Raw genomic sequence first — 15710 nt, 5'->3', positions numbered from 1 at the left:
TTTTTTTTTTTTTTGAATAGGATGTGCCAATGGGTCAGCATAATTTTCAAAATCGTACCTTAAGGTATGGTATTTGTTGTACTTTCTGATTTTTAAAGACTTGTCTTTTTTTTTCTGTATTTATTACTGAAAGTGATTATCATCAATTAGAGTAACTTGGAAGGCCATTTCTTCTAAAAAGAGCAGCTGCTTGTGAAAAGCCCAATTAGATTGTTTTCAGCTTCTAAAAATATCATTATTAGGGTCATGTTATTAGGTTCAAAAGAGGGAAAAGGAAAAACAGCACTGGGTAAGCACATTAGAACTTTAAATTGTTTTTCCTAAAAATGACTCTTCTTAATGTTAATATGTAGTAAAAAATTGGATTTTCTTAAAAGTAGTATGCTGCTGAAAATTACATTTTTTGTGTGTGTTGAATCCTAGAGATAAAAAAAGCAAGATAAGTCCGGCCTTTCTATAGTGAAAAGAAGGCCTGCCAACCTGCTCAAAAAAAAAGAGAAAAGCTTCACACGGTGTCCACAGGCCCCTTGTCACCATCAGCCACAGAATGTAGGCACTAACCCTTTTTCATGATCCTCTAGCTTTTGGGCTCAGAGTTTTATATTAGTATTGGTTTGGGAGTTAAGTATTTCTTATTGAAGTCATTAGGACAATTAGTGAAAAGCCCAAAACTTAAGTCAGGCTTTCTTTTCCCACAGAGAAGTGCGTTTATTCTGTAGAAAATGCATTGTATCCAAGTATAATTAAACACGATTAGATTGTTACCTGCCACATCCTTGCAAATAGCGCACCTTATTCCAGAATCTTCTATGGGACTTCATTTGTTCTAATGAGCTCTAATTCGTATTTTGTATCACATTTGAAATTTTAATATTGAGTTATAATACTTAGAGTGCTATGTTGTAAGGATATTGGGTTCTTGGGCTTTTGAAGCATTAAGAGGCACATTAAAGAGAACTTACATTAATTTAGGAACATCATGGACCCCATAAGATGACTTGAGAAGGTGAAATTCTTCAAGCCAGTAAGACGTTAGCAGATCCGTAAGCAACTGTCCATGGAAATTTCATAGGCATCTTTTCATTTTATATTCCGTATTTCTTCTGTCACCTATCTCGTCCTCCCTGAGATTCTGCCTCAAGGGTCTATTTACTAGACCTTACTATTTACTGAAATTAGCGTGGGGATGCCTTGTGGAGGGCCCATATGATGTGGGCAGCAGCTTCTGGGAAGAGTGCTGTGTGGAAGACAATGACAGTAAGCCATCTTTTGGATCTGTACCAGGCATACAGAAGATCTCATGTCACCCCTGTAGCATCACTCCAACATAGACTCTATGCTGTTACCATTTTAGAAGGGAGGACACAGAGGCGCGAGGGGTGAGGAGAAGGCCCAAGCCACATGGCTGGCAGAGGAGAGGCCCGGATTTGTGCTCTGGCCTTGTGACCCCAAACTCTGCACCCCTAACTGCTCTCCTGTCCTGCCGACCTTGCTGGGCCTCTCCCATATCGATTCCACTTTCCTCTGCAGTGGTTGGATCGCTGGTGGCCCCAGGGCCTCATGGAGAGAGCACCACTTCCAAATCAGCCTCACTGGGGCTGTCTTCACATGTCCTGGTTTCCGCCAGTGGCCTGCGTTATAAAACCTCCCTGAGCCTTCAGCCTGGCCATTGAGCCAGCATGCCCTGGTATAGAACATTACCAGGGATAACTCACGACCTCCTCCCCTCATCCTCAGATACAGTAGACCAGGTGTGGGAGTGGGACAGGTCGGGGAAGGGGCTCAGGAGGAAGAATGGAAGGAAAGTGGACATCAGGGTAACCCAGGGGCAGGAACATAGACTGGACAGCCAGAAACACCTGACGTCTGAGGAATACAACCCAAGCTGGCAAATTAAGAACTCCCGGTGGTAGATTATCAGCTCCCTGGGTGTCCTGTCATTCACCATAGCAGAGATCACAAAATGACAGAGACAGGGGAACTACGTGTTAAGAATTATTATCCAGATAATCAGTAAGCACAGTGGATGTGTAATAATACCCATGTATGGGCTACTCTGTGCTCACCTTTACATCGTTATGTGCTGTGTAGACATTATGTAAACTAATCCTGAAACAGATTCATGGAGGCAATGCTCTGGTTAGCCCCGGGCATACCATGAAAGGATTACGTTTTCCTGTGAGCCTCCAGGGACCTACACTGTTCTTAGATTTGGCAAGACTTTGTGAAAAAGAAAGCCACCAACTGAAGTCTACAAACTCAAGTGTAGGCAGAGGGCCAATACAAAAAACATGAAGGTACCTCTTTGCCTCTAAATGAGAATGAACCATCCTAGATGATTGCTAAATTAACTTTTTTTTTTTTAAAAGAAGGGAAAAATGAATGTTCCTTCTTCAAATGTAAGCATGCTTAGAATTTGGCATGCTTACACTTCTTCGTTCAGTTTGCTCATATCTGTAGGTGCATCACTTCGGATCATTGTGCTTTTGAACCGGGAATGCCCGGGGCCCGTTTCAAGAAGGCAGGAGCTCAGGGCAACAACCCACCAATGGTGTTGGGATGATAGGAAGGCCCGTCTGTCTCGTTCATGATACTCTCGGGAGATTTAATTACAGATAGATGTGACATTGCTATTCTTGTCTGTTATCTAGGGGCGGTTCTGAATTGAGAACAGTTACTGTCATCCCAGAGTAGAAGGCCTGTCCGATTAGTAATTGCCATCCCCCACCACCCCAAGCCCAGAGAAGCCGTGGGCTCGCTCCACGTTAGACCAGGTGACTTGCAGGTGCTCTACTCAGTTTCGTGAGGTTCCTGTGTGCTTTTACTCTCTGCAACAGATGTGTAATTTTTAAAAATAGGGATTATTTTGATTTTCTCCTTTATATGATTCTCCTGCGAATGGTCAAATTAACCTTGGGGAGCTCATTCTTTTGGCCTAATTTGTTGACAAGGCGTCTTTTAATATGGCTGAAGATTATTTTCTTCTAAGACCAAGTGAGTGTCTGCAAATATATGTGGGGTTTCCTGTGAAGAGCGCTTTCAAATACTGAGGAAGCTTTAAATGCATACAATGAAGCTTTGATAGGCCTCAGAGAAGACTGTCGTTCTGCAAATTCTTGAAAACTGACCAAGGGAAACATGAACAAGGAACAACTGTTTTTTTCAACCAGACCAAATTTTTGCAGGGGAGTTTCCAAAGCCAGTGTGTTCCATCGTAAAATAAAGTTTATGAAGGCAACAAGTCAAGGGCTAATGCATCTCTTAGGACAGAAAGTTCTTTTATCACAAACACCAAGGATATATCTCCAGTGTTGCTTTTTAATGTCTGGTGTCATTTCACTCTCAGTGACTAAACTGTAAGGTAACATTTTACTATGCCAGTCGCCAACTCTAGTCACTTCGCTCAATCCACAGAGTGGCTGGGTGTTAATAAAGAAAAGGCTGCTCCTAGACTCTCGTTTCCTTCTTTCCCAATTTTGATCCAATGGGCTGAATGAAATAGGGGTTTCAGCATCATAGAAAAATGGACTTCATATTTGGCTTAGTCACATTCTCTCTCATAATGTTTCCCTTTTCATACAGAACCAAGTCCCAAAAGAAAAGATTTGAAGAAGAATTAAATGAAAGGATGATTCAAGCAATTGATGGAATTAATGCACAGAAGTGAGTACCTCATGATCTTAAATTACCATTTTTTTTATTTCAAACTGTATTATTTGAAAATCGTGTCATATTTTCCACAAATTTCACCATAAACTCTGTAATACTTGCCATGACAAAGCCATGCTTTTAGAAGACATTGGTTCAATTCACCTCAATTGTCCTTAATAATAGCTTTTGGTAATTAGAAAATTTTTCATTCCTGTCTAAGAAATACTCCCCGGGTAAATTACTGAAAAACAACATGAGATATAAACATAGAAAAATCATAGCAAAATGTGTTCAGTAAGAAATATTTTTTAAAGGTCAATAGGAATGCCATGTGGGAAAATCTGAGTTGTATTGTGTGACTCTCTCTGTTCAAAATGCATTTCTTCCCCTGCACAGTCCGGGAATGTGGACGCACCACATTCCAGGTGTTCTAGGTTGTTGAAGAGAGGTTTTGAGCACTAGAATCTGAATTCAGGGCAGCAGTGGGAGCAATAAAGATCCTTTAGGGGACAAAATATCATTCAGTCTATGAGTTTGTGAAATCTGTGAATGTTTCTTCAGTCTGTGAATTGCTGTTATAGTTCTAAATGGTCCAGGAGATGCAAGAGGAAAATTAAAGAAGGTGGTAGATCTCACGGCCTGGACATAATGATGACATTCGTTGGCCTTGGAATTCTCCTTAGGTCCATGTGTCATGGCTGAACCTCCTAGAGGGCAGCAGATAGATGACTGTATGGTACCTGGTGCCCATTAGACACTCAGTGAGTGTTTGTTAATTTAACTTGTAGCAAACACATCAGTATGTCCAAATGAAAAGCCTTAATGAAAAAGTTTCCATCCTTACGGAAACCAGACTATTTGACTTTTATCACGGAAGTTGACTCGCGGAAAGTATGAATGTTTTCACCTGAATTCCCTGCTTCCAAAATTATGTTACACAGCTTTGAAAACTATGTGCCTTTTCTAGATTGTTCCTTACAGTCGTTTTAGAATATTTACATGACTTATGAAAGAATCACACGAGCATATATGTAAGTGTATATGGTGTGTGTGATTGCGTGGATACACAATCAAGTATCTTGGCTGGGCTAGAACTGCAATTCACATACGCTGCTGGCATGTTCCATTAGCCCCTGTCTAGAGCCCCTTTGCGTGCCCCAAATAGAGAAAGCCTTCCACCTGTCATGGAGCACTCAGGACACACCAGTGGCACCCAGACAAATGCTCTGCTTTGCCAGGCCCTAAAAGCAGTATAAAAATCAACTTCATCTCTGCCCCACTCGAAACCTCAACACATCACAAACCAAGAAACTTGCTTATCTAGAATCAGTTGGCAGCCAAAACTTAGGGAAGAGTATGATTGCATGTGGGATGGGTGGAAGGATATGTTCATTCAGCCAGAGGAAATCACACCTACTACTCTGGGACCCACCAGAATAAAACACACATCAGAAGAAAGGGAACACCTTGTTCCTGACAAAGTTAGCTGATTACAATAGTTACGGTAATAATAGAAAGCCCGTGTATAAAGTCAGCCTCAGCATGCCTTCCTGCAGGACCTCTACTTTCATAAAAGACCTTTGTGTCCCCCTTTTCGAGTGTTCCTACTGAAGGATTCATTAGAAAGCATAATCATGGGCTTGGCTTTATTTTTGTAGAGGTGGCTTTCGGATTGTCTGTACTATATCATTTCGTATTCAAATGCGTGTTGAGTGAACACCTTCATGCTTTCATGTAGCTTTATTCTAAGGTAATGTTTAATGCTGGTGTAACCACTTAAGTTGTAATTTTCCCAACACATTTCAGAAATGAAACAGGGAGAAATGTCATGCTGTACTCAGAAGTCAGAAGTGAAATTGTTGAAATGGAAGCTACTTTGCATGTATTTCTTAATTAGCTTCCCTCCCATTCTGTTTGGCCTGACTCATTACCTCCTCTTGTTCCTGCATCTGGTGTCCTTCTGATCTTTGAATTTCCTCTGGAGGAGTCAATGAGGACTCCAGTCTTGATGCACCATTCTGTTGTTTCCTGGACAGGAAACAGTGATTCAGATGCAAATGTCCATGTCTGTGTTCATCTACTCCCTTCACGGGCATTGTGTGAAGGGCTAAGCTGGGGCAGCATGTGCTTGGCATCCAAGACACAAGGCACAGTGGCACCTCTCAAAGCCCTGAGGAGAGAAGAGAAACCGCCGCACACATGCTCAGGGCAAGGTGCCTGAGATTCTGACTTAGTCCGGGTAGGCGAGGTGAGAAGATCGTGCGCCCAAGATTAAATATGTATGATGGGCAGAGTGAATGCCCGAGTGCAGGACAGATCGACCGGAGGATCTCAGACCCCAGGGCTGAGGAAGGGTGGGTCTTCCACACGGAGAGACCACTTGTGCAGGAATACCATCTTTCCCAAATGCCCCAGGGCCTGAGGGCACAGTCAAGGCCACTGAAGCCTTCAGGTTCGATACCGCCCAGACAGGTGTATTAGTTCACTGGGGCCGCCGTAGCAGAAGACCCCAGACCGGGGCTGAAACTACAGACATTTACTTCTCATAGTTCCGGAGGCTGGAGGCCCAAGATCAGGGTGCCTGCACGGTCGGGTGCTGGTGAGAGCCCTGTCCTTGACTCGCAGAAGCCTTCCCGCTGTGTTCACAGGGCCTTAGCTTGAGGCTGGGCCTCTGGTGCCTCTTGTTATAAGGACATTCATTCCTTCCCATCAGGGCCCACCCTTATGACCCCATTTAACTCTGATTATCTCTGTAGAGGCCCCTCTCCAGATACAGCCACGCTGGGGAGTAGGCCTTCTACATACGAATTGGGGGGATGTAGACCTTCAGGCCGTAACAGCAGGAAAGTGGTCTTCTCTCTATTTTAGTGTCCTCTTTGCTGTAAGAACCTACATTCTTCCATTCCAGAATAATTCTGAGTAAGGATGTGGGTGTACATTCCCCTCACACAAGTCAGGATCTTGTTTAGAATTTCCTTTGTTGGACCTGGGCCTCGCACAAAAAAACAAAAACAAAAAACTTGGGATGAATCAGTAGAGGATCACTCTTTGTATAGCATAGCGGTGGGGTTGATTTTCTTCATCCCATTGCCACCTGGGTCAGGAACGATGTCAGGACACCGTAAGTAACACACACGTTCCTTCCTGCCCCTTCCTTCCTCTTCCCTTCTTTGCCCCTCTTTAGTTCCAGTTCCCAAAAATATTTGACCAGATCAGCCCCCACTAGTCTTTCCTATTCCAAATATCCAAATCTGGTTTATAAATGTCTGAGTTTCCTGCAAATCAGTGAAGGGCACTGATCCATCTCCAAGAACCTACGAATGGTGAAGCCTGTGGGGAGGATATACTCTCCTTCCTCCTGAAGAAAAGGTCGGAAGAACCCAGTGCTCCTGGCTAAGGAAACTCAGTGTTAAGTGCTGGGGACACACGGAAGTGAGAGCTGGTCTCGAGCACTTCCTGTCTCCCTGCAGGACACAGGCAGGTGACTGAGATCCACACTGGGCATGGGGCTCTGCTAATTGATGTGGAGATGCTTTTACTTCTACTTCATAAGTTTCACTCTTAGTTTATGTCCAATCTTAGATTACCCAGGGGCATTTTGAAAATAGATTTTTCTTTCTCAATAAAGGGGAAAAAAACTGTTTTGAATAAGTTACCTGCATACATTATTCATAGTGTGATATTCATAACAAGTACACAGTTTTGAAAATGAATATGGTTAAAATTTATCTCAGATTTTATCTTCTGCTCTTTTGGCTGTTCACCAACCTTTGATTTCTCCAGTTTCATCAAACAGGACAATACCACATTTCTGCAGCTGGTACAGAAATAAGAACTACCAAGAAAAATTTATGTCCCTGATACCTAAAGCTTCGAACCTTGAACCAAAAAGTATTTTTATAGCTCTCATTTTAAACGGCAGTCATACTAGAATACATCACTGACTTCCATGCCTCTGTTGAAAGCGCTCTGTCTGTAGTATAGATTTATGGGATAGTCCAGCTCATCATGACGCACATGCAGTACGAGGTTCTGGGCACAGGGCCGTCCAGGTAGGCCAGGTAGTCTGCCCTCCAATGTGCTGTTCTCCTGGGTTAACTTGTCATTAGCCCCGATGGGAAACATCAGTGTCAATTTCGAGACCCTGATCCAATACCAGTAGGTAGCTGTACTTACCCATTACAAGGTCAAGTGTAACAGTTGACTTGGCCTTCTTTCCTGGATCCTCACATCCCTATCTCCCAAACAAACCTCAGGGAGTCAAAAATCCATAGACATCTGACCAATGGGCTGGAAAAGTACCTCATTAAGAAATTCATGTGAATTGATAATTGTTTGAACATATTTAACTTATTTTTAGAAATCTATATAAAACATAATTTTATGTCTCATGTCCTAAAATATATATATATATATATATATATATATATATATATATATATTAGTATATATATACATACTCTCTCTCCCTGTATATTGATATATAGGTATAGAAATAGATGTAGCTAGGGACGCCTGGGTGGCTCAGTCGGTTAAGCATCTGCCTTCGACTCAGGTCATGATCCTCGGGTCCTGGGATCGAGCCCCACATCAGGTTCCCTGCACATAGGGGAGACTTTCTCCTTCTCCCTCTGCTTCTTTCTCTCTTTCTGTCAAATAAATAAATAAAATCTTAAAAGAAATAGATGTAGATATATGGTTATAAACACTTGTAGATATATACATATATACACATTTTATATACACATATCTAATGCATATACATATATAACTCAGGTTATTTTTTATTATAGAAGTATTTATTTAAAAAAAAAAAGAAGTATTTATTTAAGAGAAGTAGGAAAATAGAAATGTAGATTCCTCAGTGTAATGACCCAAAGCACCTGGTAATATATTTTGTTGGTATTTATCTCTAGATTTTTTTTCTTGATACACAGATTTCAATTTATCCTTGTACTCCTATACTCATGAATGTAAGAGTGTGTCTTTCTATTTCATTCATCTTTATGTCATCAAACGTGCATGTACTTTGTTACTGGGTATGGGATTGTGCCCAACTGGTTGGGGCTTACGTACATCAGGTGTCGCTGTTCCACTTGCAAGTTATACAATGTTCTAGAGAAAGGTTCTTTATATATATATATATATAATTATTATTTATTTGAGAGACAGAGAGCGAGCGAGAGAGAGCACAAGCAGGGTGAAGGGCAGAGGGAGAAGCAGATTCCCTGATGAGCAGGGAGCCCGAAGTGGGACTCGATCCCAGAACTCCCAAGATCATGACCTGAGCCAAAGGCAGACGCTTAACCAACTGAGCCACCCAGGTGCCCTAGAGAAAAGTTCTGTCCCTAAGCTCTTTGTTTATTTCAGCTGCCTTCTTAAAACCGATTTCTAAAAGTCAATCAGTGTGTAAGAACGCATACCTTCATATCATTTTTATTTATTTTTCAACATCTGAGGGAATGTTTGTATTACACAAGAGTGTTTACATTTGCATCAACATACTACGTTAGTGGTCTGAACTGATTGTTTATTTCATTAGTATTTTTACCCATTTTTTAAAATGCATTCAAGCAAAATTTTTTACTTTATAGAAATGCAAGTCATGACAATAAATATATTTTCAGTAAGTGTGAAAGAAGCAGGATCTTCTCTCCCAGAACTTGGAGGACACTCTAAATGGTTTTGATGCTCTGATGTATTACTTGCTATAAGCTAAGAAAAATGGTGCTTCTCTATGAACCATATTTTTCAGGGGATGAACCTACCATGTGACTTCAGTAAAACATCAGGGAATAAATTTACTGCTGAACTTGAATCCTTTTGATGACTTATTTCCCTAGTTATTTAATTTTGGGAGCGTGAGTTTCAATTTGGTATGACAACTGGTTTGTAATAGCTAATTTCCCAAGGAGGGTCATGTGTGAATAGCAATATTATATTTGCACACCTTATTTTAGTCCTAGATTCCATACCCAGTTATTTGGTATTATGCATTTTTTTAAATCTCCAATTTTGGATGGTTTACAATAAAGAAAGAAGAATGCACATGATTTTTTTTAAAGTTTCAAATCATTGATTGGAAGTTTGGTTTTATGATGTCTCTTTTTTATTTCCAGGCAGTGGCTCAAGTCTGAAGACATTCAGAGAATCTCACTCCTGTTCTACAATAAAATACTAGAAAAAGAAGTAAGCTACTTTTTTCCCCAATCTTTTTTCTGAAGTGTGAGTTTTTAAAAATCTGAGTCACTGGCTGGCCAGTCACCCTGCTCAGCACTCCTGGTGGGGATGGCATCTGCAGCAGGTCTGAGATCCAGGGCTAAGGGGAGGGGACAGGAGCTCATAACTGGCTTTCCTGATGGCCTATTTTCTTAGAAAAAGTTTTTCAAAGAAAACAAAATCCTTCAAGAAGTCAAGAAAAAAAGAATTTGCAGTTTCTTACATAAATCATTTTAATTTTTTAACAAAAATAGGAGATTTACATTCAACATCTGTTTGGGAGAATTAGAAACCGCAAACTTCTCAGTATTTATTGCACCTAAATAGTTTCACATTGCGACCCCTGAAGTAAGAGCTATGATAAGTGCAAATAAATGAGCAAATATTTGGGCTTGACATGCTTAATGCAGATTTGCTAAAATGATTTAAGTAATTATTGCCAAAAAAGCAACCACTCTTCTAGGTCAGTTTTATCATATTTGCCTTTTGTTTTGTGTTGATCTAGAAAAAGGAATAAGGGAGAGAAAATTTTTTATCATCCAACTATATAATTACAGGCTTAGTTTGAACAAAAGCTGCTATATTAATGGCAAAAGTCACAGCACTGGTTTTAAAATGCTCTTGAGAAAATTCAGTTCATTGTTTTACGGATATTGAAAAGAATATCCAGAATCCATCAGGGTTGGATTTTATAGTTGTACCCAGACTTTCTTTAGTGTTAGTGGTCAATGAGATCAATTGCCTGCTTCTAAGTCAACATGCTGACCTCAGACAGTTTACCAAATGGACGTTTGATGTAACCGATCATTATTATTGAACATTTTATCCTCGAATAACTTTAACAGATCCTGATGGTTATTTATTCTTTAAATGTTAAATGATTCCTGCTTGATAGAAATCCATTTCCTTTATTAATACCACAAGGAAATTCCAATTCATATCTTGACAGAAAGCCCAGAAGAAGGTAAAAGATAAGAGTGCAATTGAATGCGTAGAATATAATCACATTTCTGCAATTATGTAAATATAGCTTCTTCACTAGAATGCGAATTATCCTAGCCATCAAGCCACAAAATTCACCAAGAAAATATTCAAGTAAGCAGAAGGTGATCGTCCTTTTAAAATGCAACTTTTGCTGACAGTCCCCTGGTATTTCATATTTGTAGGGCCAACTTCAAGGCAAATTTTAGACACCATTGGGATTTAAGCCCACCTTCTGTCCACCCATCCCCAGCCTGCTCTTCTGGTGACCATCAGCCAGGTCTGCAAGCCCACGGAATGATCAGAGACCCAGAACAAAGCCCATTGGCCTTCTCTGTCTTATAAATTTCCTTACTACCTACTTACTACTCAATGGAGCATTGAGATGAATAATAACAGAAAAGACTAAAATCAATAAATAAAATGAGGAAATTGCATTTCCTAACTACTCTTCAAAAGGAAACTCTATGGATAGTCATCTGCTTTCCCCACGTAGCTGTGGACATCAGACCCACAAGGGGACCAGAGCACCTGCGTGGCTCATGCTGCTGCCATGACTTCAGTCCCGTGTCCCTCTGGTCCACTGCTCTCTCTCCTTGCTGGACTGACCCAGTTGCCTTGAAGTGGGTTTCAGAACAGTTAGACTCATAAAAATGGTTTTGGGAAGAAACTCTTTCATAGCTCGTTTGGAGCGAGGAAGCGCTCATTGTGAGATGAGCAGCCATTGTCTTTAGCTTGTTTTTTGCCACATCTGTGACTTAAGAATTCATGATGCAGGACGTAGGTACGGGTAGGCTGATGGCTGACGGTTCCAGCCACTTCCTTGGAGAACAGCACTCATGGTTTCCTTCTTGTCCCCTCAGTACCGAGCCACCGCCCTGCCAGCGTTTAAGTACTACGTGACCTGCGCATGTCTCATATTCTTCTGCATCTTCGTTGTGCAGATTCTAGTATTACCAAAGTAAGTACCTATGGCTCTCCACTGTATCTCTCTACAGGAGCCCAGTTATAATAAAGGATAGAAGAGAGTGCAGATTTCCAAACAGAAGGGTCATATAACAGGGGAGGGCCAGTTCATTCAGTATCTGTGAAATTAAGTGGCTCCCGTGTGTCATGCTTAGTTTACAATAATATTGCCTTTTCAATGTGGACATATTGATTCACCTTATAGGGTTTTTAACAAAATAAATTTAACCTTCTTACTCCGATTTCTCTATTACTCTGGTGCCCAGTGGAAGAAATGCAGCCCAAAAAACTACCCAGAAAGAGCAAAAAATCTAGATGTTTTTTCTAATAAACAAAGAATGTTGTGTATTGAAAGGACGTAACCTGCTCTGGGCACACTGTACATAGCCATCTCTTCTGATTTCACCTTCTTCTGCCTGAAGTCCACTCTTGCCACCTTTCTGATTGTAATAGGTCATGGTCTAGCTCACCCTTCCCGGGAAAGACCTGGATTCAGAGGGGAGAAACTGAGGAAGCCGGATTTCACACTTGCACACTTCGGGGTGGACTCCTAGTCCCATCTCTGCGTGAAAATCCAGTCACTCTGGGATTGCTAGATTGCCTCTCTCTCTCATACGTTCTTCATGAGCGCCGTAGAAGTCAACTGACTTTCTTCAAAGTAATGGATTCTTTCTCATTCTATAGTCCAAGGGAAAAGAAGAAAACAAAACTCTTGTCCTTTTCTCAATAATTGGGGATATAGAAAGAAAATTTTCAGACAGATCTTCTTTGCTTTTATCAATATTTTGTAAAGGCCAAAGCAACCATTTTCAACCTAGTACGATCTAGTTGTGTGTTTGCATTTAACTTCAGCAGCATTTGTGGAAAACTTGAATTGCCGGGATTGGGTTGCATTTTGTCTCATGAAGGTGTTGAGCCAGCTAGACAGAAATGGTCTGCCTTTCCCCTCTGCACTCCAAAAGATGTTCTTCTGGGCACGAAGCAACACAAAGGGATTTGTAGAAGTAACAAGTCACAGTATAGCTCACACATGTTCATTCCCAAGCTATCTGCCCCCTTTTAGAAGAGGTTCCCAGTGAACTTCTCCTCCCCCCCCCCGTAGATTTGCCTGCACACACAAAGCTTACCAACTGATAGAGCCAAAGGGCATTAAAAAAGTTATGTAAGTGAAACAATTACCAAGGGAAGTGGGCCCTTATTATTGCTCTTAGGTGGATAAATTCACTTATTTTTCTGCATCTTCCTATTGGATGACCATTTTTATATTTTCTACATCATAATTAAGACAGGGATTATCACCCATCAGAAGGAATTAGGAGAGAAGAAAGTGACTAGAACTCTTTTTTCAAATCATCCATTTTACTACTATGCACAATATTTCTTTTTTATGCTATACATTTATTTTATTCTATTCAAGTATAATTAACATACAGTGTTTTACTAGCTTCAGGTGCACAACATACTGATTCAAAAATTCTGTGCATTACTCAGTGCTCATCACAATAAGTGTACTCTTAATTCCCTTTATCTATTTCCCTCATCCACCCACCTGCATCCCCTTGGCAACCACCATTTTGTTCTCTGTATTTAAGAGTCTGTTTTTTTGTCTCTTTTTTTCTTTCTCTTGTTTCTTAAATTCTACATATGAGTGAAGTCATATGGTATTTGTTTTTCTCTGAGTTTTTTTACTTAGCCTCTAGGTCCATCCATGTGGTCACAAATGGCAAGATTTTGTTCTTTTTCATGGCTAAGTAATATTCCATTGTATAGGTATATCACAACTTTTTCTATCCAGTCATCTACCAATGGATATCTTGGCTATTGTAAATAATAATGCAATAAACATAGGGGTGTGTATATCTTTTCAAATTACATACACTGTTGGTGGGAATGCAAATTGTTGCTGCCACTGTGGAAAACAGTTTGGAGTTTCCTTAAAAAATTAAAAATAGAATTACCATATGATCCAGTAATTCCACTACTAGGACATTTCGAAAGATGATGCCAGAGAAGCCAAAAATTTCCAGGGACCAAGACAAATAATTCATAAGATTACACTTTTCAGAAAACATCAGGGAGATGTCTTCTGTCTTTGCTTTTATTTTCTTATCTTTCTTCCGTGTGTTGTATCTTTAAGAGGACCCATCCAAGTTCATTCTCTTAGGCATCATCACCAATTAGTAGTGTGTTTCTCTTGAGCAACAAGTTGATTTTGAGCATGAACATTGTGAATTCTGTGCTGGTTGCACTACCCTCCTTGTGTTGGCAGTGACAGAGCTCAGAGTAGGTCTGCAGACACCTCTGATGGAAAGAGTTGAGACAAGAACTTTCTGTGCTTGCTTCATATTACATTTATATTATATTATGTTGTATTATAATGTCCTCTTCCTTCATTTTTTTCATGGTAATGTCCTCATGTTCCTTTTCCTTTGTAAATAGTTCTTCTTGTGAAGTATTTCAAAGATAGAGCAAAGTACAGAGCATGATATAATAAACATTTGTGTGCATACAATCCAGACTGTACAAATTTAATCCTGAGTCACACTTCCTGTAGATATGTTTCTGGGCTCTTGAAGTCATTGTTGTTTTGGTATACCTCCTGTAAACAGCATCTATTTTTATTTATTTTTTAATTTATTTGATCTGATATTTTTCTACATTAATTCCATTTGTATTAGATTTTGTTACTGATGTATGGACTCACTTCTTCCCTCTTATGTTTCAATTACCTTGCTTTTCTTGGTGCACCTTCCCACTTCCTAACTTCGAAAGGATTGATCCAGTATTCTCTAATCTTTTCTTTTCCTTTTACTAGTCAGGATCTCTCTTCCTCTCTCCTCCTCGTGTGCACGCATACTCTCTCTATATAAACACACACACACACACACACACAGTGGTATATATAACGTACATATATAAAATATATGTACTTACATAACTACATATGTGTATAACTATATATATAGTATTAAAATATTCTGAAGTTAATCATTATATCTTCCCTATAATTTTTCTTAGGACCTCTGGTCCAGATGGTAATTACAATCAGCATTTATTTAGATTTATTCTTGTTCTTTACCAATTTGTTTATCAATTTTTTTTATTAAAGCATAATTAACTTACAGTGTCATGTGAGTTTCAGGTATACAGTATAATCATTCAACAGTTCTATACATTTCTCAGTGCTCACCCAGTATACTCTTAATCCCCTTGTTTATTTCACCATCTTTTAAAAAATTTGATGAAAATTTTTAAAATTTTCACTTTTTAAAATTTCACTTTTTAAAAAAAGTGTGAAATCTGGCTTCCTCAGTTTCTCCCCTCTGAATCCAGGTCTTTCCTGGGAAGGGTGAGCTAGACCATGACCTATTACAATCAGAAAGGTGGCAAGAGTGGACTTCAGGGAGAAGAAGGTGAAATCAGAAGAGATGGCTATGTACAGTGTGCCCAGAGCAGGTTACGTCCTTTCAAGACAGGAGCTATTGCTACTCACAGACCCTCAATGAAAGAACTAATAAATGATAGTCATCAGCAAGAAGGGAATAAACTTGAAGGAATAATTTTTTAAAAGATGGTGAAATAAACAAGGGGATTAAGAGTATACTGGGTGAGGGGCGCCTGGGTGGCTCAGTCGGTTGAGCGACTGCCTTCGGCTCAGGTCATGATCCTGGAGTCCCGGGATCGAGTCCCACGTCGGGCTCCCTGCTCGGCAGGGAGTCTGCTTCTCCCTCTGACCCTCCTCCCTCTCGTGCTCTCTGTCTCAAATAAATAAATAAAATCTTAAAAAAAAAAAAAAAAAGAGTATACTGGGTGAGCACTGAGAAATGTTGTCATGAGTCAACAGAGAGACCCCACAGCAAAATTCATGCATTTATACACCCTAATAACAGAAT

At 40.1% G+C, this 15710-nt stretch overlaps 1 protein-coding gene across 1 annotated transcript in view; it reads left to right on the top strand.

Annotated features, from left to right (window-relative positions):
* ADCY2 (adenylate cyclase 2) overlaps positions 1-15710 on the top strand; it is a 399704-nt gene that overhangs the window by 301760 nt on the left and 82234 nt on the right. Inside the window, exons 11-14 of the mRNA XM_021702488.1 lie at positions 21-64; positions 3583-3663; positions 9771-9840; positions 11715-11812. Of these exons, the coding sequence (XP_021558163.1) occupies positions 21-64; positions 3583-3663; positions 9771-9840; positions 11715-11812 (293 nt within the window). The remainder of the gene's footprint in view (positions 1-20; positions 65-3582; positions 3664-9770; positions 9841-11714; positions 11813-15710) is intronic.

The sequence above is a fragment of the Neomonachus schauinslandi genome, chromosome 7, assembly GCF_002201575.2.
Source record: "Neomonachus schauinslandi chromosome 7, ASM220157v2, whole genome shotgun sequence".
Lineage (NCBI taxonomy): Eukaryota > Metazoa > Chordata > Mammalia > Carnivora > Phocidae > Neomonachus > Neomonachus schauinslandi.
Note: the sequence above shows the minus strand (reverse complement) of the source record. Positions and strands in the feature narration are given on the sequence as shown.